This window comes from Salarias fasciatus, chromosome 12 (genome assembly GCF_902148845.1).
Source record: "Salarias fasciatus chromosome 12, fSalaFa1.1, whole genome shotgun sequence".
Lineage (NCBI taxonomy): Eukaryota > Metazoa > Chordata > Actinopteri > Blenniiformes > Blenniidae > Salarias > Salarias fasciatus.
Genome location: NC_043756.1, coordinates 21,039,668 through 21,065,681, shown reverse-complemented (window position 1 = coordinate 21,065,681; position 26,014 = coordinate 21,039,668). Strand labels below are relative to the sequence as shown.

The 26,014-nt window shown below is 41.4% G+C and overlaps 4 protein-coding genes across 5 annotated transcripts; 2 read left to right on the top strand and 2 right to left on the bottom strand.

Annotated features, from left to right (window-relative positions):
• cenatac (centrosomal AT-AC splicing factor) lies at positions 1-4,947 on the bottom strand. The gene is made up of 11 exons (XM_030104319.1): positions 4,725-4,947; positions 3,905-4,071; positions 3,562-3,660; positions 3,412-3,478; positions 2,817-2,879; positions 2,478-2,545; positions 2,263-2,377; positions 2,125-2,155; positions 1,846-1,947; positions 1,458-1,590; positions 1-626 (listed from the first exon to the last, which is right to left on the bottom strand). The coding sequence occupies exons 1-11, from the start codon at positions 4,839-4,841 to the stop codon at positions 500-502; spliced, it is 1,089 nt and encodes a 362-aa protein (XP_029960179.1). The 5' UTR covers positions 4,842-4,947; the 3' UTR covers positions 1-499.
• A 512-nt stretch (positions 4,948-5,459) lies between these two features.
• LOC115397835 (uncharacterized) lies at positions 5,460-9,031 on the top strand. Its single transcript, XM_030104312.1, has 5 exons — positions 5,460-5,675; positions 5,837-6,562; positions 6,731-6,946; positions 7,095-7,217; positions 7,330-9,031. The coding sequence occupies exons 1-5, from the start codon at positions 5,498-5,500 to the stop codon at positions 8,880-8,882; spliced, it is 2,796 nt and encodes a 931-aa protein (XP_029960172.1). The 5' UTR covers positions 5,460-5,497; the 3' UTR covers positions 8,883-9,031.
• A 554-nt stretch (positions 9,032-9,585) lies between these two features.
• Positions 9,586-25,517, top strand: LOC115397793 (zinc finger protein 62-like). The gene is made up of 8 exons (XM_030104255.1): positions 9,586-9,772; positions 11,879-12,791; positions 13,677-13,888; positions 14,694-15,667; positions 17,351-17,576; positions 18,498-19,448; positions 22,764-22,979; positions 24,088-25,517. Exons 1-8 carry the CDS (start codon positions 9,607-9,609, stop codon positions 24,987-24,989), a joined length of 4,560 nt encoding a protein of 1,519 aa, XP_029960115.1. The 5' UTR covers positions 9,586-9,606; the 3' UTR covers positions 24,990-25,517.
• On the bottom strand, positions 20,746-22,698 carry LOC115397836 (zinc finger protein 37 homolog). Of its 2 annotated transcripts, XM_030104315.1 has the most exons (3): positions 22,448-22,698; positions 21,444-22,282; positions 20,746-21,359 (listed from the first exon to the last, which is right to left on the bottom strand). In XM_030104315.1, the coding sequence occupies exons 1-3, from the start codon at positions 22,617-22,619 to the stop codon at positions 21,099-21,101; spliced, it is 1,272 nt and encodes a 423-aa protein (XP_029960175.1). In that variant the 5' UTR covers positions 22,620-22,698; the 3' UTR covers positions 20,746-21,098. The 2 variants fall into 2 exon arrangements, with proteins under 2 accessions (XP_029960175.1, XP_029960174.1); XM_030104314.1 differs by having other exon boundaries at positions 20,746-22,282; positions 22,448-22,697.
• Positions 25,518-26,014: the final 497 nt, after the last annotated feature.

The following is a 26,014-nucleotide window of genomic DNA, read 5'->3' as shown; positions in this document are numbered from 1 at the left end:
AAAGGAAAATATTGGAGTGCATTTCAGTATAATTTATAAACTGATTCATGGGAAGTGAAATATAAAGCACAGAATAATCCATTTTACATGAAGGGGGTTCCACTTCTATGGAGAAAAACACTGTTGTATAAAGCATGTAAGTACATGTCAACACAGAGACAGGCAGTGTTGTTGAGTATATGGCGCCACCTTGTGTTGACTTGATGTAACAGTTACACCGTGGCTTTTTCTCAGTCCAAGAATCTCGTTGTTAGTAATCCAGTTGGTCTCACGTCACAGCTTTCTCACTTTAATACACTCAGCTGCTTTATGACAAATAGAGTGGCAGCAACCATCTACTCTGACTCTATCACTGTGAATCAGCAAGTTACAGGATGATGCAGTTTATTGTTACAGAAAAAAAAATTTAAACTGCATCTGATGCTTATAAGACTTGTTACAAAACAGTCAAAACTGTCATATTTACACGTATTTAATTGTCACTTCCGAGTCCTCACAGTCAGGTTGCGGTGTGATCAGAATTAGTCAGCTGCTGAGAAGTTTTGGTTTTCTTTGAGCCCTCTGTGCCGTGTTCCCTCCTCCTCTTCTGTCTGCTCTTCTTTCCTTCCTCTTGTCTGAACTGGTGCCTGTTGTGTGGAAAAAGGTTGCATTAACATTCGAGAGTCAAGCGACGTTAATTCATCTGTGGGTTTAAAACTAAACACAGTGACCAAATCCGCATATAGAATGACATTTGATTCAATGTATAGACAGATTTTTTCTGTTTTTGATTCAACAAGAACAATGTTTCCACACACTGTGAGAGCTTACTGAACATTAGTGGAGTTGCTATAAGTTCAAAACTCTGCCTAATTTTGTACCCAAAATAACTTCTTCAACAGTCTCCAAGACAGCCGAAGATATTCTCATCTAACCAAGGATACAACAGAGCCTGCATCTGTTTCAGCATAGAAAACACTACACAATATTGCATGTGCATACAAACAGGAGATTCTCTTTTTCCTTCATCAAGAATGAAAAAAACATAACAGCTCTATAATATCAGAAACAAAACTGTTTTTATAGTGTAGGTTTCTGTCTGTTCAGAAAAAAACCCGACTCTGCCTTTTGTCCCTACATTTCAACTTTCTACTCCTTTATTAAAACATCCTTGTTTCTTATTTCACCTCTATGAGGCAAATGAAATGTGACAGTGAAATGAAGTCGCAGCAAACAATAACATTACTTGTATTTGAAATTACAATAGAAACCAGTGTGTTTATGTAACCTTCAGTCTGGTTATTCCCTATTTTAAAAGTTTTTACTGACTCAAAACAGTCATTTATTTCAGAACCAATAGTTTATTTTACTTGAAGAAGCTGAAGTCGTGTTTTAGTCAGATTTTTTTTTTATTTTTATAACAACTCATACTTAAATAACCATGACATGAATGTTTGTCAGTGTAGTAATTAACTGACCTGGACTGCCAGCGGCGGCCGCTGTTCCACACTCTCCCAAAGGAAGGCAACCAGTTGGCGTCTGTATGTGAGCTGTGATCGAAGTTGGCCCCAACTCTGTTGGGAGGAAGTTTTCTCAGCTTCTCTTGTTCCTCTGGCAAAAGAGAGATGACATAAACAGACATGATTACTTTATGTTCACGTCATCATAAGGATATTCGTTTGGTATCAGTCAGCCACTGAGACTTCGATTGGGCATCAATCTGGAGGATTTTTTTTTTTTACAGTTAGGGTTACTACCCCAACCCTAACCCTACTTCCACCAGATATAATGCAACAAAAAATATTTGAAGATGGATCCCATGCAATTCTAAGTGAGCATCATATTGAATGAGGCCTGCCAACATACTCTGTTTGAGGAACTCCTGGAGCGATGGGCCGATCTCTGGCTGCGCAGCCACTCCGGAGGTCCCTTCCTGAGGATCGTCCTGGAGCCAAGGAGGGACGGCTCCTTCAACAGAGAGGCAGTCATTATCAGTCTTCAGCATATAGCAACAAGACCAGAGATCATCACAAATAAAGACAAAACATCAGGGTTGAGCAAAATCTAAAAACTTCATTTTGGAATAACTGGGTGGAGAGCGTCTGTGGAAACTTTAGGATTGCCTGCAGTCGTGTATTACTGTACCTGTATGAACGTTTCCACCACTTGATGAATCCTGTATTGAGGAAAAGAAATGATCAGAGTGATTGCATTTATAGAAAAAGAACACAAAACTAGAAAAGAAAAGGCATACCTCTTTAAAAATAAGAGCTGTCAGCCTACCTGATATCCGATGAATGTCAAGCCGTGTCCTGCTGCAGCCCATGGGGCTTCCACCATGGAGTCAACGGAGCTGCTCCCTGCCTGCTGGTCAGATCCATGTGGCAAAAACTGAATGCTGCTCCCCAGAAAACAACACCCCCAAACAAATAAAGTGAATGGACGTATTTCTGATTGTAACAGCTAAAAAGGGATGGTCTCGCCGGACACAGATCTACCTGGAAGAATCCACCGCGGGTGTGGTGGAGCTGTTGGGTCCGTTGAATGAGTCCAGCTCTGCATCGCGCTGATTTTGATTCAGGAAAAGCCAATAGTGGTTCACAGAGGAAGTCTGACAACTAATCATGCCCCATCTTAGCTTCTATCATCTAAAGCCTGCCTCAAAAGGTCACCAAGCATCGACATAATATCAACCAACAATTCTTACAGTTAACCTAAATCTCCACTGAAATGATCTTACTGGGCTTTAAATCAGTTATCTGGGAAGTGATAGGAATTCAGTTAAACAATCAAGGTCACAGTGATGGATACTGCCACTGAATCCCTGGAAAACAAACCTCAAAGAGAGCCTGAAAGACTTCCTGCCGCTGCTTTTCCTGGGCCCGGATGTGATCAGCTTGCTGTAATCATGAGAAAGAAAACACAAAAGAAAAATAAATCAACGCATGCAGCTTTCAAAATGGCTGAAACATTTTGAAAGCTAAAACTGCTTTTAATCATTGTTGTGTCCTAGCTTCATTTAAAATTATTGAATGTGAACACTAATGTCAACCGTCTCTGAAACAACACACTCACATTTAGGCTTGATTTTAATATCAACACTGCATTTGCCACAAGTCATGATGACAATATTTCATTTCAGTTACTTGTCAACACTACTGAAACTACAGTAGGGGTGTGCTTTGCTTGATAAAATCCCCTTCATTTGGCGAATTCCAGTTTTACTATGATGTCTGTCCCATGTGTATCAACATTAAATGCTGTTAAGGTCAATAAAAGGCTGAAATACACTGAAAACATCCACTGGACAGCTGCTGTGATGCATTCTATGGCTTAACTTCCACAAAAATGCAAAAACATTCACTGATACTTAATAAAATGGATAAAATAGAGAAAAGAATGGAAGTGATTCCTTCGTTTGAGGGTTAGTACCTGTTTGATGTATTCATCCTCTTTCTCCACGAATGTTTCTAAAACTTCAGAGACGTGGGCTTTAAACCTAAACAAAACACAAACAATTGTGTGAAATATTGTACCTTCCTAACTTCAGCTAGTTTTGGAGTTTCAGCTATCATGGCTTACCTTTCAGTTTCCTCCTTTGTGATGATGAACCGATCTCTAATCTTTGGGTCGGCCTTGTTGTCCCACCAGAACTTGTGTGTATTCTTCCTGTGGTCTGACCTGAAATTGAGCACAGTTCAGAATCAAAGAGAGGTTGGTTCTTGAGTTAACAGGAGTTTAGTTTACTTTCAGCACAACAATCTTTAAAACATCTTATCACTCTTTCACTAACTATTGTGTCCTTTTCCTTTTGTTTTTTCAATCCATCTCCACACAGAACGGGAATAGTTTGATGAAAGTTGAGTTGTAATCATTCTCTTGGACAGAGACAATAACACATCACAATCAAAGATATAAGACATACGTAGCCATGTGTTCCAACAAGCCTCCGTGTAGCACCGTCATGTTGCCGTCCGTGACATTTCTCTGGATTTCCAGCCCACAGCAGTAGCACCAGAACTTCTGCTCATGTTGGGTGCAATCAAACTTTTCCACTTGGGGCTTTTTAAGCGTTCGGCGAGCTTCTTTCACCTGCAAAAGTTAAAGAAAACATAAGCTGAGAGCAGTTACATGCAGCAAAATTGCTTCATACATTTTACTGCCTGAACATTTAAAATGTGATTTTGAAGGGAGTAGTGTTTGGTGTTTAATTACACTGGGTAACATTTTAAATATGTGGAATTTCTTTTTTTTTTCCTTCCAAGCTACAAAAACGGACACATCACACAAAGAAACATGAACTTTGCAGTGTGTTTAGTAGGAACATTACTGATTTTGGAACGAAATTATTCACATTTCAGCATTTGGTGACATTGTTTTTAAATTCTATAAAAAACAAAAACAATTCTGAGCTTGATGAAAACAAAAACAATACAAATATGAGTTTACTAAACTCATGTTTTAACTACAGATCAACAAGCAGTCATGTGCACAACGTACTGCATCACATATCAAGGAAAATTACAATGTGGTTAAGGTAGCATTGTTAGGCACAGATGATATTAGATACATAGATGAAACGATTCGTGACAGATGAGACAGTGCATGACATCTACAAGTTGTAGGAAGCTCACTATCTACAGTAAACCTTCAACGCGCCAACAAAATGTGTCACCATGATGAATAAATGCATTGATAACATACTAGAAATGACTTAAATAAAAAGATGAAATGAATGTGTGTACCTTTTCGAGAAACTTGAGGAGAACGACTCTCAGTCTGCTTTGGTGGCTTTTTCCGAAGATATGCGCTTTCCCGGTAAATGTTGTTTGTCTGCATATGGCGCAGTAATACGCTCCCATTTAGAAGCTGTGGAAGATCCCGCACATGGAATTAAACTGAGATACTAAGACAAAATAGATATAAATAGTTTCCATCTATTCTTCAATCAGAGAAAAACTCGACGGAAGTCGTGTGAGGAAGCAGTACATCCGTCATTTCCTGTTGCCTTTGAAGTCATACCGCCACCTAACGGTCTGGAAGGTGAAATGCAAGCTGTAGTTCAATAAATTGTAAAAGGATATTTCAGAATATAATATTTAAAAAAAAGTGTTAATCTCCGATTAATATTATTTACAGCATTTCTCCACATAGAAAATAGAAAATCAAGAATATATATTTAAATTAGGAGTTCTGCTCACTGTGAAGTAACAAAGTTAACATAGTTATATATGTATGTGCGTATGCAGCATTTTTTTGGTAATTTGAGATAATGGATGTGTTATCCCTACAAATATCATTGGATCGAATTTTATTATTATTGTTATTATTTTGTGTTATCATGCAATGGTTGAAAACTGCGAGAAACAGACTGTGTGCGTGTGCGTAAAACGGAACCAAGAAATGTACACCATCGGACCATAACAAACGTGGGACCGTAGCGGATGTAAACATTGCAGATAGATGGGGCTCTAAACTACTCCTGTCTCAAAGGAATATTAAGAAAACAAAGCTAATAATGGTGTCTGTTTACAGTTTCAGAGAGTTTCTCAGTGAGAGACTGAGTGCTGTTGCAGAGGAAATCTTGAGAGTCTTTGAGAAAACTGTTAGTGAGTACGAAGAAGAGATGAACCGTCAGCGCACATTCCTACTGAACACCGCGAATACATCATCAGGAGAAAAACAGAACAGAATAGGTCAGTAAAACTCTCTCGATCAGAAACTGAGAGTGGGTGGTGTGAAGTTTTAATTCATGCAAAGTGACACTGTTTCAGAAATTAGTCCTTATATGTGTTTTGGCTTAACAGACACCATCACTACTTTAAAGATATATTTCTTATTTCACTTTTCCTTCCAGAGTTCATACAGCAACATGTCTGCAAAGAGGAGGAGAAGCAGGAGGAAGAGGTTCTCACTGAGCAGCACCTCTGTATCCAGGAGAGGAGCTCCAGTCTGGTCCAAGAGGACGCTCAGATTAAAAATGAACAGGAGGATCTCTGTATTGATCAGGAAGAGCAGATTAAAGTAACACAGGAGACCGATGTCACAATGCTGACTGTTTCTGATGAAACTGACCACAATACAGATCAAATTATGCACTCAAATCCTGATGGGACTCGGTGCACAGACAAGACTCTGAACAACATATCAGCCAAAAGCTGCAAGTCACAAGAGCCAAACACTGACGACCAGCTTCTCTCCCTGTACTCTGGTTCAGCTGAGAGCCAAGGTGGCACAGGAGAACAGTATGGAGACTCACTATCAGCTAAATTAGCAGCAAAAAACTATCGGAAGACACCGAACTCTAATGCTTCCTGTCATTCTCACAAGGATCAAAAGTCTTTACGTTGTGAAATTTGTGGGAAATGTTTCAAATTTCACTCGAAGCTGATCACCCACCTGAGTGTCCACACAGGAGTGAAGTGCTATTCCTGTGACATCTGCAGTAAAAGTTTTAATAAGACATCAACGCTGAATGCCCATAGAAAAAATCATGCTGCCAAGAGACCTCATTCTTGCAGGACTTGTGGGAAAAGTTTCCGAACCCGGTCTGTCTTGTTGGTCCACATGAGAAGACACACAGGTGAGAAGCCATCCCCATGCAACATTTGTTTCTTTTGTACATGTTCGAAATAAAGATCAATCAGTGACATTTGCATCACTCAACTCAAAGAAAAAAATGAGTGGTAGCCAGACCTGATTATTGATATCTTACAGAGAATTTTGATTTTTCTCTTGGTGTCATTTCCAGAGCGTATTCCTCCATTGAAGACGCCAGAATCGGTGCTGGAGAGAATTGCTGGTGACAGTTCAGAGGTAGAAGAGTTGTGTGACCTTGATGACACCTTGGAGGATCTCGGTTACTGTCCTCCACAGCTGGAGCCACACAGTAGCAGTACTGAACCTCCCACCCCCCTTCCCACTGAGGCCAGTGGGGGAAAGAATTGTTTCCTTGATGAAACAGGTGGTGAGTGAGTGGTTATGTTAGTTTGTTCCACATAAATGTCACAGTAACATTTAGAGTTGGAGTGTACACTTCTGCTAAAGATAATAAAGAGAATGTGCTGCGTCACAAGTAGCTGATTCATAACTCCTGTCTATGTATAATTGTTCAGACCCCAGAATTGCTGTTTTGCCTACTGCCACATGTTGGACTCAACCGGTTGAATCCGATAGCTCAATTGATTATCCTAAAGAGCCAACTCCAGCACAAAGCCTTCAAGGACAACCCAAACAAGGTGTTTATTCTGAGACACTGAATGTGATATCTATGAAAATACACTCAAATGAATTGTAGGTAGGTACATGTGTAAAGTGTCTGGTATTTCCATTCTGATTCTGTTCCTACAGGACATAATGTGCACTGGAGCGCTGCTCAGTTGACCCCTGACCTCGAACAGTGTGAGCCTGAGGAGGAAACCGGGCAAGACCGGGACGGCTGGACCTCACTGGACTATGTAAACCAGTACATCGACGATGATTTGATGCAACTAATTGTCGGCTGCTCCAATGCTACGGCTCTGGCTAGATGTGGCCACCCTCTCAACACTTCAGTGGAGGAGATGTACCATTTCTTTGGTGCCTCGATTCTGATGTCCTGCATCCCGTACCCACAAACAAGGATGTACTGGTCCAGCACGTTAAAGCTCCCGGCAATCGCAGAAAGATTCACACGCGACAGATTTTTCAAACTAAGGCAGTCGATAAAGGTGATCAATGATGACAATGTGTCCGAGGACATGAGGGCATCTGACAAATTCTGGAAAATACGGCCTTTTCTGGACCGCATTTTAAAAGGCTGCAGGTCTCAGGCAAGACCCAAGTGCGTTTCTATTGGTGAGCAGATAATACCATTTACAGGAGCCTTTCCGCATCAACATCTGCCAGTGAAGACCAATTCAGTCGGAATGAAAAACTTTGTCTGTGCTTCAGCGGAAGGCATCCTGCTTGACTATGAATTGTATCAGGGGGCAGATGCTCTGACCGCACAGACCCGGGATCCAGGGGAACTCGGCTTGGGAGGTTTGGTCATTGATCGTCTGTCTGAAACTCTTCGTCCAGGCACTCAAATGTACTGCAACCGGTTCTTTAAATCCATCAAAACTGTGAATCGAATGAAGGACAAGCAGGTGTACGTGACTCGAACGGTGCTGAAGAACCAGATCCCTGAAGCAGGGCAGAATGTACGGAGTGACAAAACAGTGAAGAAGAATGGAAGAGGTACCTCAGCACAAGTTACCAGTGAAGATGGGGAAGTTTGTGTTGTGAAGCCTTACGACAAAAAGCCAATGCTGATGCTGTCTGATGCAGAGCCTGAAGACACCTGCCAGCGAAGGGACAAGAAACGGAAACGATACGTGGCTGTCAGACGTCCAAACATTATCCGTAAATACAACAACAAGATAAGTGGCGTCGACATCATAGATAGGATGATCAGTGACTACAGGATGAACGGCACGACCAAGAAGTGGACGCTACGGATACTCATGCACTTCACAGATGTTGCTTTAGCCAACAGCTGGCTGCTGTACCATCAAGACCACACAGTCCACGGCACGCCAAGAAAGGCAGTCATGCAGTTTCATGAATTTCGAATGGAAGTGGCCAAGACATTCTTGGCCCAGTTTGCCAGTGGACAGGAAGATATTGCAGAACTCTCGAAACAGGAAAACACCTCAGAGAATTTGGAGCCAGACAAAAAACGTCATGTGAAGGAAGTGCCCCACATCTCAGTCCGCACAAGGGCGAATGCGCATCTTCCAGAGATGGTGAACCTGAAAAATTCAGCACGTTGCAGAATGGCAGGCTGCTCCGGGAAAACTCGGGTCCGGTGTGCTACATGCAAGGTGTTCTTGTGTTTGCAGTCGGTGCGCAACTGTTACACAGTCTTCCACAGTGGTTGAGTGTTGTCAGCTGTTCCCATAGACAGAAACTAATTGTTAAAGATCTGATATATGGTTTAATTGTTGCTTGTTAGGTAGATTTAGGTTTTTCACATCCAGGAGTTAAGAATCAAAAAGTGACAGTGAAAAATGTTACACACAGTATTCAGGTGGAAATGATAATAAAAATAAAAGATTTAGACTTTATTAGTCAATGGTGTATTGATTGTGTTTAAAGGAAATTCAGATGGTGTTCTCATATTTGAGCTTCTTAAAAAAGTTTCTTGTTCAAAGATCAAATCTGGTTATTGGATTTATTGGTTCCTCCTAACTCCAGGTAAGTAGAAAAAAATGAAATACAGGCCAAACCAAACCTCAGATATTTGAAGGTTAAACACTTTTTGCCCTTTGAGTGTAGATTAAAATTTGAAATCAAAGATGTAATACACATCATTATATTGGTCACTCTCAAAAGCTCTGATCCCTATGATGATCACTCCCAAGTACAAGATTTCTTATGCTTTTGTATCATTATATGATAAAGTAGGACATATTTATCATATACAAATCATTTCATAAAAGATTATATTTTGTTATTATGGAGTGTTTTTGCGCTGTTCGGCCTTGTTGCGCCAGTGGGCCGGCAGGGGGCGGTAAAGCCCCGCGCGCCGCGTCTGAATGCAGAAGAAGAGCACCAAGCTCAGCCTGACCCCCTTTCTGTGAACTCCCGCAGCAATTTAGGAAGATGTATTCAGTCCACAGCTTCAGGGAGTTCATCACCGAGCGGCTGAGTGCTGCTGCAGAGGACATTTTCCAGGTGTTCGAGAAAACTGTGGTCCGATACGAGGAGGAGATCCGCCGCCAGCGCGGGCTGCTGTGCTCCGTTTGTGAAGCTCAGACTCCGCTCACAGGTAGGAGGAAAAGCTCACGCGCTGCTTTGCACCGGGGACCGTGGGATTGTCTTTGTAGAAGTTTTAGTTTTTTAACGTGTACAGTTATACTTTAATGTAAATAATGGAACTAAATATCGAAAATGTGCTTAATATGATTCAGTATAATGCCCAGATGTCATTGTGTGTGCAATAATACTTGGGTACAACATTTACAATATATTCACAAATAAATGCCAATGAGAATATTTGAATTATATAATTTATAATAAAATGTATTTAAAAAGAAGTAAATATTTGTACTAATAATTTTTAGATTTCTATTTTGGCAGCTTCTGTTTGTCTCCTATCATAAAGTAGAACAGGTGTGTTAAACATGAGGCTTGTGGGCCAAAATGAGTCTGTAGCAAGATTAAAGCATCTTTTGTACCACTAGGTCTCAAGTGAAAACGCATCGTTTTCACGAATTCGTTGCAAAAAAGATTTTCATTTATACAACAGCGTTTTGATAATGGTGTCCATGTACATAGAAACAGCAGCAATGCTGAAACCGATGTAGTTTTAATGTTGGACTACTAGTGTGTGCTGTTGGTTGTTATTGTAGTGAAACCAAACAGACACACAGAGTACACTATAAACATTAATGACTGCAGGGACACGGATTAGTGTGACTTTCAACTATAAACCTACCAAGTCCAAGGAGACTGGGAGTCACTCCACTCTGGAGGCCACCATTGTTGTTGTTGCCCATTTTTTCTCATGCATGTGCAGAAGAACTCCTTTTTTTTTTTTTTAAAGTTCCAATTTGGCATCTGCTTTCAAAAAGTTGTGTTTTTGACTCCAAACACCCATGTTGTGTAAAAGGACACTCAAACAACAATATGTGTGAAAGTGATCAAAAAAACAAAACATGATTAAAAAAAAAAAAAATCCAAAGTCCCAAAGGTTAAGAACACACACGCACACACGCACACACACACACACACACACACACACACACACACACACACACACACACGCCTTGAAGACAGCCCCTGCCTCACAGGTTTCAACTCTGCTACCATATGGTAGCAGACAGAATTTCAGATCTCTTTAGGAACTAAATATAGTAGAGAGTGGAGTCGTTTGTTGTGTTTCCAGTTGGAAGAAAAAACAAGGTAAAAATATGAATATCAAATGATGGACTTGCTTTTTGGACACTTCACAGTATTTTGCATCAGAGGTATTGGACAAAATGTCGTAATGTTCAATTTTTCCCTTAATTTCCTTTAATAAATATAGACTTTGTCACTGTGTGAAATGTTGCAAAATGTTGAATTTACACATTTTTTTTCCTGATAATAGAGTGATACAATTTGGTAAAGTTAGATATATTGTCAATACTTTCTTCATAATTTCTTCCACTGAAACAATTAAAAAAAAAAAGTTATTTGACAAACATTCTTGTCATTCTGCTGAAAAGCTCAAACTTCGTTCCCAGACTCATGCTTCTCTGAAATGCCTGGGTAACTTCATGATAGAGTCATTCCTTTGATACATCCAGTACTTAGAGAACATGCCCCATAGAATGATAATCACTTATGGTATATTTATTAAGTCATTGGTATTAATACTAGGTTGTCATACGTCTGCCGACAACAGCTGCTTTGTCTACTCAGTACGGACCAACATGTACGTGTACAGCTGCTGCAGGAAGTCAGTGGCAGCCTCAGCTCTCAGAGGATGTCCAGCGACAGCTGCCCCAGACATCCGCAGCTGCCTGGACTTGTTTAGTCTGCTACACCGACCTTCTCTCAAGCGGACTTCGTGGCAGAGTGATTGTACCTCAAACTGTGAGGATTCTTACAGTGTGTGAAGCAAATTCCAGGTTCATAGAACCTCACAGGACAAGTGAAGAGTTTTAAGCAGAACTCAAACAATGTAGAGAGCCATTTTTGACATATAGAGCTACACTGCAACTGCTGTCCAGCTGTGCTGAAATCTCTTAGCTTTCATATAATTCCTGCGATGCACTTTTCAGTTTGTTTTTTTTTCCAAAACTGTCAAAACCTAATGTAGGTTTTGACTTCATTACAGAACAGTTTGTCCCCTTTGTCGTTTTAAAAGTCGACCATTTCTTTCTTTCAGAGCTGCCACAGCGTCCCGTCTCTAAGGATGTGGAGGCTCACAGTGAGCGGCTGAAGAGCAGCGTCAGTGTGAACCAGGAGGAGGCGGAGCCTCTGTGGTTCAAAGAGGAACTGGAGGAGCTGTGGTGCAGCGGCCAGGATGTAGAGCGACCCGCGGTGAAGCAGGAGACGGACATTGTCATGCTGACTGTCCCTCGTGATCAAAGTGACCACAGTGAAGATCAAAACATATATCTGAATACTAATGAATCTCATCGAGCAGCGAATGAAGAGCCGGGAAACGCCGTCTCTGAAGTACCAGTGCAACATTTGAATCTCACACTCCTCTCTAACAACTCTGAGAGCCAGAATTACACAGATGGTCAGTATGGAGCCGTGCTATTAGCAGAAAGTGCAAATAGAAACCCACAGGAAAGACAAAGCCACAATGATGGCGTCTTCAACAACATTGTGTATAAAATTCCCTTCAAACCTCGTACAGGTCAGACATTTTTAAAATGCGAAACTTGTGAGAAAGGCTTCAAGTTCCGGTCGAAGTTGATCCGACACATGAGAATACACACGGGTGAGAGGCCGTACTCCTGCAACATCTGCGGTAAAAGCTTCAATCAGATGTCGGCTCTGAAAGTTCACAGGAGGATCCACACGGGCGAGAAGCCGTATTCCTGCGAGATATGCGGGAACAAGTTCACAGACACCTCCGTTTTGAAACGGCACCGGAGAACGCATACAGGCAAGAAGCCTTTTCCCTGCGACGTCTGCGGGAAAAGTTTTTACGAGGTGACAGCCCTGAAAAATCACGTGCGAGTGCACACAGGCGAAAGGCCGTTTTCCTGCGAAATATGTGGGAAGGATTACAGGTACTTTGGGGATTTGTCTGTTCACATGAAAACACACAAGGATGCCGTTTCTGTGTAAGAGCTGGGAGTGTGTTTAAAAAGACATTAGGAGAGGTCACAGATGTTTCACTTTATTGATCTAAACCCCAATCCATTCTGGGGATTTCTCGGATTCATTTAAGTTTCTCCGCACCTCTGCATCCTAGGAATAGGTCGGTGCTGACAAAAAGAATTGTCAAGTAATTTGGTCTTCAAAATCTTCCTATATAAATCTTTCAATGGCCTTGGGCCCAAATACGTTTCAGATTTGCTTGTAGATTAAGAAACATCCAGACCCCTTAGGTCCTGAGGAAGAGGTTCACTAAGTGTTCCCAGAGTAAAAAGAAACATGGCGAAGCAGCTTTTAATTCCTACTCTCACTTGTGGAACAAACTTCCTGAAGAGCTGCAGCCTGCTGACTCACTCACTTCTTTTAAATCAGGACTTAATGCACTATTATTTGCTCAGACTTTCTATTAAGCAATAGATTTTATTTTATTACCTTCATCTTCAAGTCTTTACTCCCACACCTTTCTGGATCGCCTTAATGTATTTCCTTTATTTCCACTTTGTGAATTGCCTTGTGTCTGAATGGTAATATTCAAATAAAATATGCTTTTCCTTGTCGCTGGCCCTTGTCAGACTTTGTGAAATTCTTATATTTGCCTTTTTTCAGCTTCTAACAAAGATAACTTTCGAAGACGTATTGTCTGAGTGCTTCCTCAGGTACACTAACAGGTACACAGAGTTAATCAGTGCTGCTTTTATCCTGCTCATCCATCAATGGCGTTCTTTCAAGTGAGTTACAGAAAAGTGAGTTCCAATCACTACCAGAGGGGGCAGCACTGCACTGATGTAGCGTCTAGTCTGGCTCACCAAAGAAGAAGACTAATGTTTACATGAGAGCTGAGGGAAAGTCAGAAGCCGAGTCGGAGCAGACGCACCTTTCAGACCGCGCACGATGTCTTTATCTCAGTATTTCAGGGAGTTTGTGAATGAGAGGCTGAGCGCGGCTGCCGAGGAGATCTTCAGAGTGTTTGAGAAGACTGTGGCGGAGTATGAAGATGAGATCAGCCGCCAGAGGAAACTGCTGGACAGCGTCTGGAAACCTGAGGCTCGGTTCCACCTTAAAGGTGAGTCCAGCGGTGGTACAGGTTCAACTCCACCTCTGCCCCGGTGGTCCAGACCTATCAGCACATCCTCGAGGTGTCCCTAACCTGCCTGAACACTACAGACAGATGTAGTGAGATTAAACGTAAAACAAGATAGTTTATCAAACCCACAATATGTTTAAGTTATCAGTCTTCATTTATCTCATTGATATTCTACCAGGGGTCACATGCGTTAAAGATGGACTTTTAATAGAAAATATGAATGAATTACTTATGATTATGATCAGAGAGGAGAAAAAAAATAAACAAATGATCCTTGCAAATTAAGTCAACCTCAGCCCAACTTGGTAGTTGATGATTCATCTTCATCACCGATTGATATTGATCCCAGCTGACTGAATGTTCATCACAGGTCCAATTCATGCACTCATTCACATGCAGCTTTAGACTCACCAATTCACCTCTAATACATTAACACACTTAGAGTAAATCCAAGAACTGCAATTTATATAAATACAATGCAGCAGCTCAAACAAGCATCTGCCTAATCGTTTAGTCTTGGGTCACTGTGCCTGTTATTGAATGTGATCCATTTTATAGGGAAATATATAGCCTGAACTATGCTTTTGAAACATTTGTCAGGCAGCATATCTTACTTTTTAAAGTTTACTTTTTTTTCATAATTGTATTCTACAGTGGTGCAAGTAAAAAAAAGTGCTTGCATGTGTGTCTTCATATACACTCCATGGGAGGTTGATATGAGTTTAAAAAGGGATAACTGGATTGTGACAACATTTGGTCATCTTTTTGTGTTAATTATCCACAGAGTTTCCAGGTAGAGAGAACTGCAACCAGGAGGAAGTTCTAACAAAGCAGCTGCTCTCTAACTTGGAGAAGAGCACCAGCATGGACCAGGACGACTCCAAGCCCCCGCAGATTAAAGAGGAACAGGACGATCTCTGCATAAGCAAGGATGAGGACCATCAGACTGACGCCTATATGGTGACATATACATATGATGAAGGGGAAAATGGTGATGATCAAAGCAAGCACCTTATTCCTGAAAAGTTGAAGGATGCAGCAGATGAAGAATCAATAGATAAAACATCATTTACAAGCTTTGAGGTATCAGAAACACAGAGTGAGCACCAGCTCTTCTCTAACAACTCTGGGTCTTCAAAGTCTTCAAAATGTGAAACTTGTGGAAAGGTATTCACATCCAAGTTCAATCTGATGACACACATGAGGATCCACACAGGTGAGAAACCGTATTCCTGTGACTTCTGTGGTGTAAGTTTCACTCAGCCGTCGACATTGAAGGACCACATCCGGATCCACACGGGCGAGAGGCCGTACTCCTGCGACGTCTGTCAGAAAACATTTGGTAAGATGTCCATATTGACGAGCCACCAAAGAATCCACACGGGAGAAATGCCGTACGAGTGCAAAACATGTGGGAAGTGCCTCCGAACCCGCTCTGGCTTATCCATCCACATCAGGACCCACACGGGCGAGACGCCCTACCCCTGCACCACCTGCGGCAAAAGCTTCAAAGACACGTCCATCTTGAAAAGGCACATGAGGACGCACACGGGTGAAAAGCCTTACAAGTGTGACACCTGTGGGAAAATGTTCAGCCAGATGCCGGATTTAAAAAAGCACACGAGAATTCACACAGGTGAAAAGCCGTACTCGTGTGAGAAATGTGGAAAAGACTTCCGGTCTCATGGTAATCTGTCTGCGCACATGAGAACGCACAGAGAAACAGCGATGCCTCTGAAAACAGAAGCTTCATCAAATTGATGAGGCTTTCACTTAACACATGGAAACCACAATTATTTTCAGCTGTTTGTATTTGAAAAAAAGTTTTCTGCTTTTATATTTATTCAAATCAGTTGTCATGTCTTACATCTTTAAACAATTCTTGAGTGAAAAATCATTTCATAAATAAGTAGCTCTCAGACATTATGAATTAGACATTAGATTTTATTTTTAGAATTGTTAAGTAACTTGAGCCTTGTTATTTCTAACTCAAAAAAGGACTTTTGGGGTAAATAACAACGATAACATATATTTCAATGTGGCCTCAGGATGGTCAGATGCACATGTTGGATTATATGTAGTCTCAATGAAGCTATACTAAAAGATCCACAGGATCCACCACAAGAGAACAGACCATTTTCCAAGAGTGCTGATGGGTCACGAGGTGGCACTTTTTTTGTTTTGTTTTCTCTCAATGCAAATGCTGAGCTTTTATTCTTTGTTTCCCCAAACTATTTTTTTTTTTAATTTTTCTGTATTACGCACACATACAATTAAAAAAATCATTACAATGCAAAACTACTCCCCTCCCAAACAGCAATCCACAACTGTAATAACAGTATTAAAATTTTTTTTTTTCTAAAGAATAGCAAGAAGAAGCAAGAAAAAGCACTCTTTGGTTTTACTCAAAAAATTGCAGTGAGAAAATCTGGCTCAACCTATGCTGTAGGCTTCATTCAGTGATTTAAAAACAGAGGCCCAGAATGCATCTAGGTAGGGTCATGACCAAAACTTGTGAGCTGCTGTGGCTGAGGCTATCTTGCATTTATGGCTGGTTGGCTCCAAATCTGGATACATTTCAGCTAGTTCGGCATTTTTAAATTGAATGCGATGCAGAATCTTGAAGTGTATGAGCCCATGTCTGGTGCAGGGAGATGAAACATGTGTCTGCTTGAGAATATCCTCCCAAGTTGTGTCTGAAAGAGAGGTCTGCGCTTTTATTCTAAACATAAGTTGCATCAAGGGAGTTAAGTGTTTGATATAAGTTATCGTGATATTACTCTATAAAATGTTAACTGCTGTCATAGTATTATTGTACATAGTCATCAGCACCCACTCTCTGCCTCCTCATCTTCAAGCATCTCCAGCACTTCATGCTGACTGTATTTAAATGCAGAAGACATTGAAATCAGAACAGGAGTGTCCATCTTTTGAGTGAATACCATGACTTTTTATTTCATATTTTTCCTATGAGGTTGATTTTCTTTGTCATCTTCTGGTGAAAAACAAATTGTCAAAGATTTTATAATTGATATTATCAAAATACTTGTCTGCTAATTCATCATTTCCCCTCATAAGCACTGTATGAATGTTTTAATTTTTTTCAACACCACAGTCTCAATATCGTATTCAATGGTCTGTCTTTTAAAGTTGAGAAATAAAAACGTGTTCTCCCTGTTGTATTGTGTATTTATTGAAGCTACTGTCTTAACTGTCCCAAGAATACCAGATTTATAGCAGAAATTTCAATCTTTATTATCATTTTGATCATTCCTAGTTTAGGTTTTCATTTTGTATGTATATGTTTGCTTGTCTTCAATAAATTAACGATTAAATAAACGCTGGAACTGATAAAATTCCATAATGGAATACGGAAAGAAAAGTAGAGTCATTTTCACAGTCGGAACTAAACAGTGTGACACACCCCGGAAATAAATGCATACAGAGTACGCGTACGAAGCTCTGACCAAAGAATTACCTATATTTAATGCCACAATGTCATCGGTTCATTGTTTTAGAGATTTTATCAGTGAGAGACTGACAGCTGCAGCCGAGGAGATCTTCAGAGTTTTTGAGAAAACGGTTTTGGAGTACGAAGATGAGATCAGCCGCCAGCGCAGACTGCTGGAGTCCGCGTGGAAACCCCAGAGCCAGCTGCGGATGATCGGTGGGTGAAACTTTTATTTTCTATGTTTAAAACTCTGCAGAAAATGTCAAGTCTCACTCTTATAGGGACGCAGGGTGAAATAAAGTTGTGTGTGTGGTGGGGGTTGTGTATGGATTTACACAAAGGTGGAACGTGGAGGCAACAAACACAAATAATAAAGGCCTTCTTCTCTTTAATGAATTAACAGCTCAGAATCAGTCTGTCTTTAGTTCCTCCCCTGTGTCTTGTTGCTGGAGAGTAAACTACCACGAGGTTTTGTGATCATGTAAGTTTCCCATCATAAATAAAAACTTTTTTTTTTTGTAGTCGTGGTGGTCTTGATTTTGATCATTTGCAGTCTTCCAGGTCATGGCATATGTCATAGTATCAGATTGGCGACAGATCTTGCTAAGTAAATCATGATATGCCAGCATTAATATTATGCTTTAAACTAGTTGGTCCACTGGTTGGTCCAACTTACTGTCGTACTCACATTTATGAAATCCCTTTCACACCGTGTAGCTGCTGATAAATGTATAAAACTCAAACTATAGCCATAATGTTTCTTGGTTTTAACTTTAATTTATTGTCATAAATGTCTTCAATCTGGCATTTATTCCTGCTTTTTTGGGAAAACAATATTTATGTCTCTGCCCTCTCGGACAGTGGTTCCCAAACTGGGATCCAGGATCTTGTTGGTGATTCCAGAAATTAAAGCAGAGCCCAACGCGTTGTCAGCTCTGAGAGCAAAACTGTGTGTGTATCCACTGGAGTTTGGTTTCTCTAAAATGTCTTGGCAAGTCAGAGAGCCTTTCTTGCACTTCCTCCAAAGATTTTCTTGAAAGTAGTACCATAAACTTTGGTTTGGAAAACATATTGCCTTTCAACCCTTTAATTTACTATATTCCCTGTTAAGCTTTTTTCCCCTCCCTTTGTCTTTAGCGCTACCACAAGAAGATGCGTCCAAGGATGAGGTTCTGGCCAAGCAGCAGCAGCTCTGCAGCCAGGAAAGCGACGTGGACCCAGAGCCCTCTGAGCCTCCACTGATCAAAGAGGAACTGGATGGAGATCAGGCTGAACTGAAACAGGAAGCCGACAGCTTCATGCTGACTTTCACCTACAACGGTGACGACCACAGTGACGACGACGCGTTGTGCCTGAATGCAGAGAACTCCGAGACAGGCAGACCCATCACTGAGCTCCAGTTCCCCTGCAACAGCTCTCTTCTAGCCAAGAGCCAAGATCGCAGAACAGGCCCATCTGGATACGCTGCTGGAAATGCAAAGAAAAAAACTGAGAAGAAACATCACACCGATGAAATTCCCAGTAATAGTGAATTGAACTCCTCTGTGACGGGCATGTCTTTTAAAACTGATCAAAAGGGTTTAAAATGTGAGATCTGTGGCAAAGTGTTCAAATATATGTCAGGTCTGATTCCCCACCTGAGAATCCACACGGGCGAAAGGCCGTATTCCTGCCACACGTGCGGGAATACATTCACCAAGAAGTCCATTTTGAAGCGGCACATGAGAACGCACACGGGTGACAAACCTTTTCCCTGCAACCTCTGCGGGAAGAGCTTCTACGAGATGACGGCCCTGAAGAGCCACACGCGGATCCACACGGGCGAGAGGCCGTACTCCTGTAAGATATGCGGGAAGGATTACAGATACAGGGGCGACCTGTCCGTCCACATGAGAACGCACACCGGCAAGAAGCGGTACCAGTGCGACACCTGCGGGAAAGACTTCCAGTATCACAGCGACTTCTCGGCTCACATGAGGAGCCACACCGGCGACCGGCCGTATCAGTGCAGCACCTGTGGGAAAGACTTCAGATATCGCAGTAACTTGTCAGCCCACATGAGGACCCACTCAGAAGTTGTTTCAGTTTGAATTTTGTCATTTCATAATATATGTCAAAAAAAAAAAAATGACAATAGTGTTCTTATCAGAGGTCTTTAGAGTGTGTGTTGACAGAGTTTGAACAACTGTGGCCTTGAATTCTCACATAAGCAGTTTTTTGTGTTTGGTCAGTTCTCCTGATATACTCTTCTACTGTTAGAGTCACAGATCAAATAATAGACCGTACTACGCTTCAGTTGTTGAAATGTGTGCTTTATTAAAGTGATAGTTTGACACTCTTCATTTAAAACAACTAAGAGATCGTGCTGCTGCTCCTCTGAATCCCCCGGTGGACGTCTGAAACACACTTTGAACACCACTGCCACAGATTAAGGCAAATATCAGTTTAGAAAAGTGACCTAAATGTAAGTATAGCTGCTGTGACTGACTGCTACGAGGCTTCAGTCGTACTTTACCTGCCACTCTCTGTGCACGTCTCCTCTGAAGCCTTATCAGTTGATGTTGTCATTTCAGGAAAGGTGTCCTTTATTACGTTCAATCAAATCAAAGACATTCACAGAGACTGAGAATCCTTTGAGAAGACTGTTGAGCCGTCCTCCTTTTTCCCCTCTCAGTGATGGATTCACGAACGGACCACAAATAAATGTTGCACATAAACGACTGTCAAATACTTGTTTGAACCAGCTTTTTTTTTTAAATTTCAAAACTGTTGTAAGCACTCACATCTTAAATGACTGTTGGCACTGAGTGCAAACATTTTACAACTGAATATCATAAGAACATCATAAGAAGGCATTTTGGTAATGAGCCTATTTTCTGCTCTGTCCTCCATCAAAGCTGTCTCTAATGTCATTGTTTCACCTCTCTCATGATTTGATTCAATCTGACAATAACGGTGGAATAAAACTGATCCATCCTTGAAGGTGTGTTTTTCCTCCTTTGCAGCAGGTACAGTCCAACCGCATGGATACAGGCGCTCACAATTATTCGGATTCAATGTAAATAAAAGCCGATGCAGAGTGAGTTTGTTCACGACAGTGAACTGCTCATTTTCATATTAAAAAATTAGAATTGCCTGAAAATGCAAGCTAGGTGAACATTTACATCGTTGAGTTTGGTTCAAAACATGAGTTTTCTTCCCTCTCGTTCAGACGATCCATTTGACTCTGCTTCATATTTAATTCGGATAAAATTCAAAAATGTCCATATTGCACTCAAAAGGAGGCTCATTCTTCAGACACTTCATATTTAATACTTACTGATCGTCGGTTCTTCCTATGGCAGCCATATTAACTTCTCACCACACAAACACTTTCCTGTCTCAGGACACACAGCCTCTTTATTAAAGAACTTTCTTCATGTCAGTTCTGAGATGCATCCAAACACGTTGAATAATCAAAACTGAAACTTTTAAATACTGTCCAGATTTTAAAAATATAAGAAATGTAGTGGTTAATGCACAGAATTTAACTGAAATATTGTGTCCTCTTTGACATACAATCATATAAAAACAATAAAATGAGATTCATACAAAATATATAGAAATCAGCTCAGTTTTCTGTGAGTTCGTATGTTCTGCCCACGAAACCCTCAACACAAAGAACACTAAAAAATTATGACATACACACATCTGTATGAATAAATCTTCTTGGTCTATGCATCTCCAACAGGTTTCAGACTATCTGGCTTCAGTGTGGGTTCTCATATGAACTGACAGGTCGCCGCGGTATCTGTAGTCCTTCCCGCAGAGTTCACAGGAATACGGCCTTTCCCCTGTGTGGGTTCTTGTGTGACTCTTCAGACCCGACATCTCACAGAATCGTTTTCCACAGAGGTTGCAAACGAAAGGCTTCACGCCTGTGTGCGTTGACATGTGCCTTTTTAAAAGGGACGTGTTCATAAACCTATTCCCACAAGTACTGCAAGAATACGGCCTCTCACCTGTGTGGATTCTCTTATGAACTGTTAATATCGACATCCTGTTGAAGGTTTTCCCACAGGTGTCACAGGAATACGGTCTCTCACCTGTGTGGACTCTCTTATGAACTGTTAATATCGACATCCTGTTGAAGGTTTTCCCACAGGTGTCACAGGAATACGGCCTCTCACCTGTGTGGACTCTCATATGTGCGATCAATTCTGATTTATAGTTAAAAACTTTTCCACAACTTTGACACTGTAAAGACTCCTGAGCTTTCCGACTGCTGAGGGACATCTTTGACATGGCGGTGTCAAACACATTCTTAGTGTGAATTTTGTTTTTGTGCCATGTCTTCTGTACTTTTCTCCTCGCATTTCTAACTGGTCGCAAGTGTTCTTTCTGGCCTCCCTGGTGTTCTTGACTCTCAGCTGAATCAGAGTTGCTCGAGAGAAACTGGCGGTTAGTGCTCAGCTGTGGTAACTCTGCGCCTTTCGTTAACACACTGTCCGCAAACTCTTCATGTCTTGCACTCCGAGACTCGTCGGCATTGAGGATTCTGGGTTGATCTTCACTCAGGCCACTTTTATCGTAACTGTCACTCAGCACAAATTCATCAGCTTCCTGCTTCAGAGCGACAGTGTTTTTGTCTTGACTCTTGCAGCGGTCCTCCTGTTCCTCTTTGATCTGAGAAGGCTCCAATTCTTCTGGATTCACACAAGAACTCCTCTCACTCAGGTCACTTTTATCATAATTGTCACTCAGCACCAAGTCATCAGCTTCCTGCTTCAGAGCGACAGCGTTTCTGTTGCAGATGCCCTCCTGTTCCTCTTTGATCTGAGAAGGCTCCAATTCTTCTGGATCCACACAAGAACTCCTCTCCTGATCACAGAGCTGCTGCTCAATAAGCATCTCCTCCTTGTATACATGCTGCAGTGGCAGGTCTGAAGGAAAAATAAGCAGAGGAAGTAGATTACTCATTTTATTTCAAGGCAAAACTATTTTGTAGAGGAGGCTCTTTAAATCAAAATAATATTTACAGCACTGCCAAATAAATCAGTGGTAGGAAACAGAATTGGACTCTAATTTAGCAAGGTACTCTGAAGTACCTCTCTCTTGGAGACCAGCTTCGGGTTTCCAGGCGGCGTCCAGCAGTCTCCGCTGGCGGCTGATCTCTTCCTCGTACTCCAAAACAGTTTTCTCGAACACTCTGAATATCTCCTCCGCAGCGGCGCTCAGCCTCTCACTCACAAACTCCCTGAAACAGTGAGTGGAAGACATAATGAGTTTGAAGACTCTTGGGGCCACTGGGTTTTTACTTTGCTTACTTCCGCTTTGTGTGTGTTACACTATGAAGCTCCGACGGTGGAAACGAGTTCTTCAGTTCCGCCGACTTTTGTTTCCGCGTTGTGTCGCGATTTTGAGACTCGGCTGAGCTCACGGCGCTTCTGGTGTCGTCGTTTAATGAATCAAACATGTCTTCGATTCCCACTTTCAGAGACTTCATCTGCGACAGACTGACCGCGGCTGCAGAGGAAATATTCCGGGTGTTTGAGAAAACCGTGTTGGAGTACGAGGAGGCGCTGAGCCGCCAGCGCAGGCTGCTGGACACGGTCTCCAAACCTCAGATACACTTACACGGTGAGAACACATCCCCGAGTCATCAGAGCTCACTAACCCGGCTTATTTTTAAGTTTAATGGCGATGAAATCTAAGAAAATGTAATGGCAAAACCGGAGACTGAACAGAATTAGAATTGAAGATGTTTATTTCCGGTTCACCCCATTTAATGGCGTGAAAAAAGGGGCGTGTGGAACCGTGCTGAATCTTGCAGGTCATCACTAATTTATACTCACCTTGTATGCCGTTGCTATGCTACACGTACATAAATATTCCTTGTGTCTTTATGTTTAATCATTTACGGAGTGGTGTGGTCACTGGATTGACAGAACGTCCAGTTTTGGGTTATGATGATGCTACTAGGGTCACGTGGGGAACCTAAGCACAGAGTGAAAGCTCTCACAGTTCAGAACGCTCCTGCTGAACCAACAGCAGAAGCTCACCTGACTTCCTGAAGGCTGTCTAAGCTGTGGCCCCCATCCCGATGAAGACGAGCTCCTCTGAAAAAGACAACGCCCTTTGGAAACCTTCCGTTTAGCCAATTTCCACTTAACTCATGCAGGCTCGTGAAAATAGCTGAATATCACCTGATGAATCCAGGTTCAACACATTTTAAAAACATATTTAAGTATAAACACAACAATGCTGAATGAAGTTTATGTATTATCCACCAAAAGATATATTGTATATATAAGCTTGTAGCACACATACAGAAATAGTGATTATATCTGAAAAGATAGAGGCAAAGCTTATTTGATTCCACCCCTCATCCTTCATTTCAATTGCTGTTTAATACACCCCTCACAAAAAGTTAGGTATATTTAGCCTTTGGGTGAAATTTGATGCAATTTCTCCTCTCCTTCGTGTCTTTAATGTCATTGATGACATTGATTTCTGGAATTTTCAACAGAGAACAGCACTGAGGTCCCCTGGACCATTGTAAATGCTCCCTGGTCCATGCAGGACGGTGGCATCAGTGCCCGGCCGTGCATGCAAACAAAACATTTGCACAGGAAACAATCTCACACAAAAAAGTGATGCATTAACTTGTCTGTTGGCAAGAATCTATTATTTTATCAGTAATCTCTCGCTCATGTTTTTTTTTTTTTTTTTTTTTTTAAACCCCCAGAACTGTCCCAGCAGCATGTCTATAAACAGGAGCAGGAAGAGGCTCACAGTAACCTTCAGCCCTTGAGCAACTCCAGTTTGGACCAAGAGGACCCAGAGTCTTCCTACATCAAAGAAGAACACGAGGATCTCAGCGCCAGTTGGGATGAAGAGCCTCTCCTACCAAAACGAGAGACAGGTGTCATTATGCAGACTGTTATTAATGAAGAAAGGGCGCAGGGTGAAAATCCAGCCTTCTGCCTGGATCCTGATGAATCCCATAGCCAAGCAGAGGAAGACATGGGAACTCTTTCAAGAACGCCACCCAGCAAAAAATCCTATAAATGTGAAACATGTGGGAAAGTCTTTAACTGTAAAAGACATTTTAGTCGACACCAGAGAATCCACACCGGTGTGAAACCGTACTCGTGTAGCATCTGTGGTAAAGAGTTCAACCAATCATCAATCCTGAAAGATCATATGGCAGTCCACACAGGTGATAAGCCATTTTCTTGTGACATGTGTGGGAAAAAATTCAACCGGAAATCAGCCCTCCTGGTTCATAATCGAACCCACACAGGTGAGAAGCCGTATTCTTGTGACGTATGTGGGAAGAACTTCATTCGGAAGGAAGCCCTGATGGTTCATCACAGAACCCACACGGGCGAGAAGCCGTTTCCCTGTGACATGTGCGGGAAAAAATTCAGCCGGAGGTCAGCCATGATGGATCATCGCCGAATCCACACGGGTGAGAAGCCTTTCTCTTGCGATACCTGTGGAAAAGGCTTCATTAGCAGTTCGGTGTTGAAAAAGCACATACAGAAACACACGGGTGAGACACAGTTGTCATGCCTCTCCGGTGAAGAGAGTACATTTTCTGAAGCGTCCGGTTTGAAGATTTACACCCAGTTTCACACACAGTGATTAGTGACTTGTCCTCAGACAACACATGAAAAGGGTTACAATATATTAGAAAGCATACTCGTAGCATCTTGCTTCATGGTGTTTTGTTTAGCAGTAATATCTCTTTTTGCCTCAGAAACCAGTGCAGGTGAATCCTGGATTTTGCTGAACACACCCAACAATAATTCTGTTACTTTATTGAATGACTTTTCCTGTTCCTGATTAGTTGTTCCAGTATGTTTATTAAAATGTTGAACTTGCATGAAAAAAAGTTGTAATGTGGCTATGAGATGTTGTATATTAACCTTTTTTATTGTTTTTATTTCTTTGTTGCTATTTTTGATGTTTTATTTGTTGTGTTTCATATTTGCCTGTACTTGACACTTTTCATTACAGCTATGGTTATTTTAAGTGTTTTTATACATGGGTAGTCGATGTTTCGACTCAAACCTGGGATGCTTTTTATTAAAGTTGTTTGAGATGGTGGAAGGTCTTTGCTATCCTCATTATATCTCTAATAGGGCAATAAATGACTTGTGAAAAGCTGAATGTGCTGCTATGATTATGATTATAGCATTTTTTTTTCCTTTTCATATCCTGAATCATCATGGGTCATCCATGCAAATAAGTTGTGTATCTATTCACCAATATCTCCAACTCAGGGTTGCTGAGGTCTGGACCCAGTCCCCAGTCCCAGCTGCCCAGGAATTGTCAGTCCGTCACAGGGGAAATACAACCACACATTCTCATATGTAACAACTGCAAGCTGTTTTGAGACACATATTGCATGTTTTTGGACTATGGGTGAAAATCATTGCACACACACACAGAACATGCAAGCTCCATACAATTGAGAGTTAAATCAGAAACAACTTGCCATGAGGCCAGAGTGCCTGTACCAGTGTGTTACTGTGTGGCCCGTCATTTGCTAGATCTAACAGGTCGAAAGCATTTGAATTAACCACAGCTGAAAAGAATGATATCAAAACACGTACTTTAACCCTCAAATACAATTTACATCAGAAATCTATGCTGCAATTTAAGAT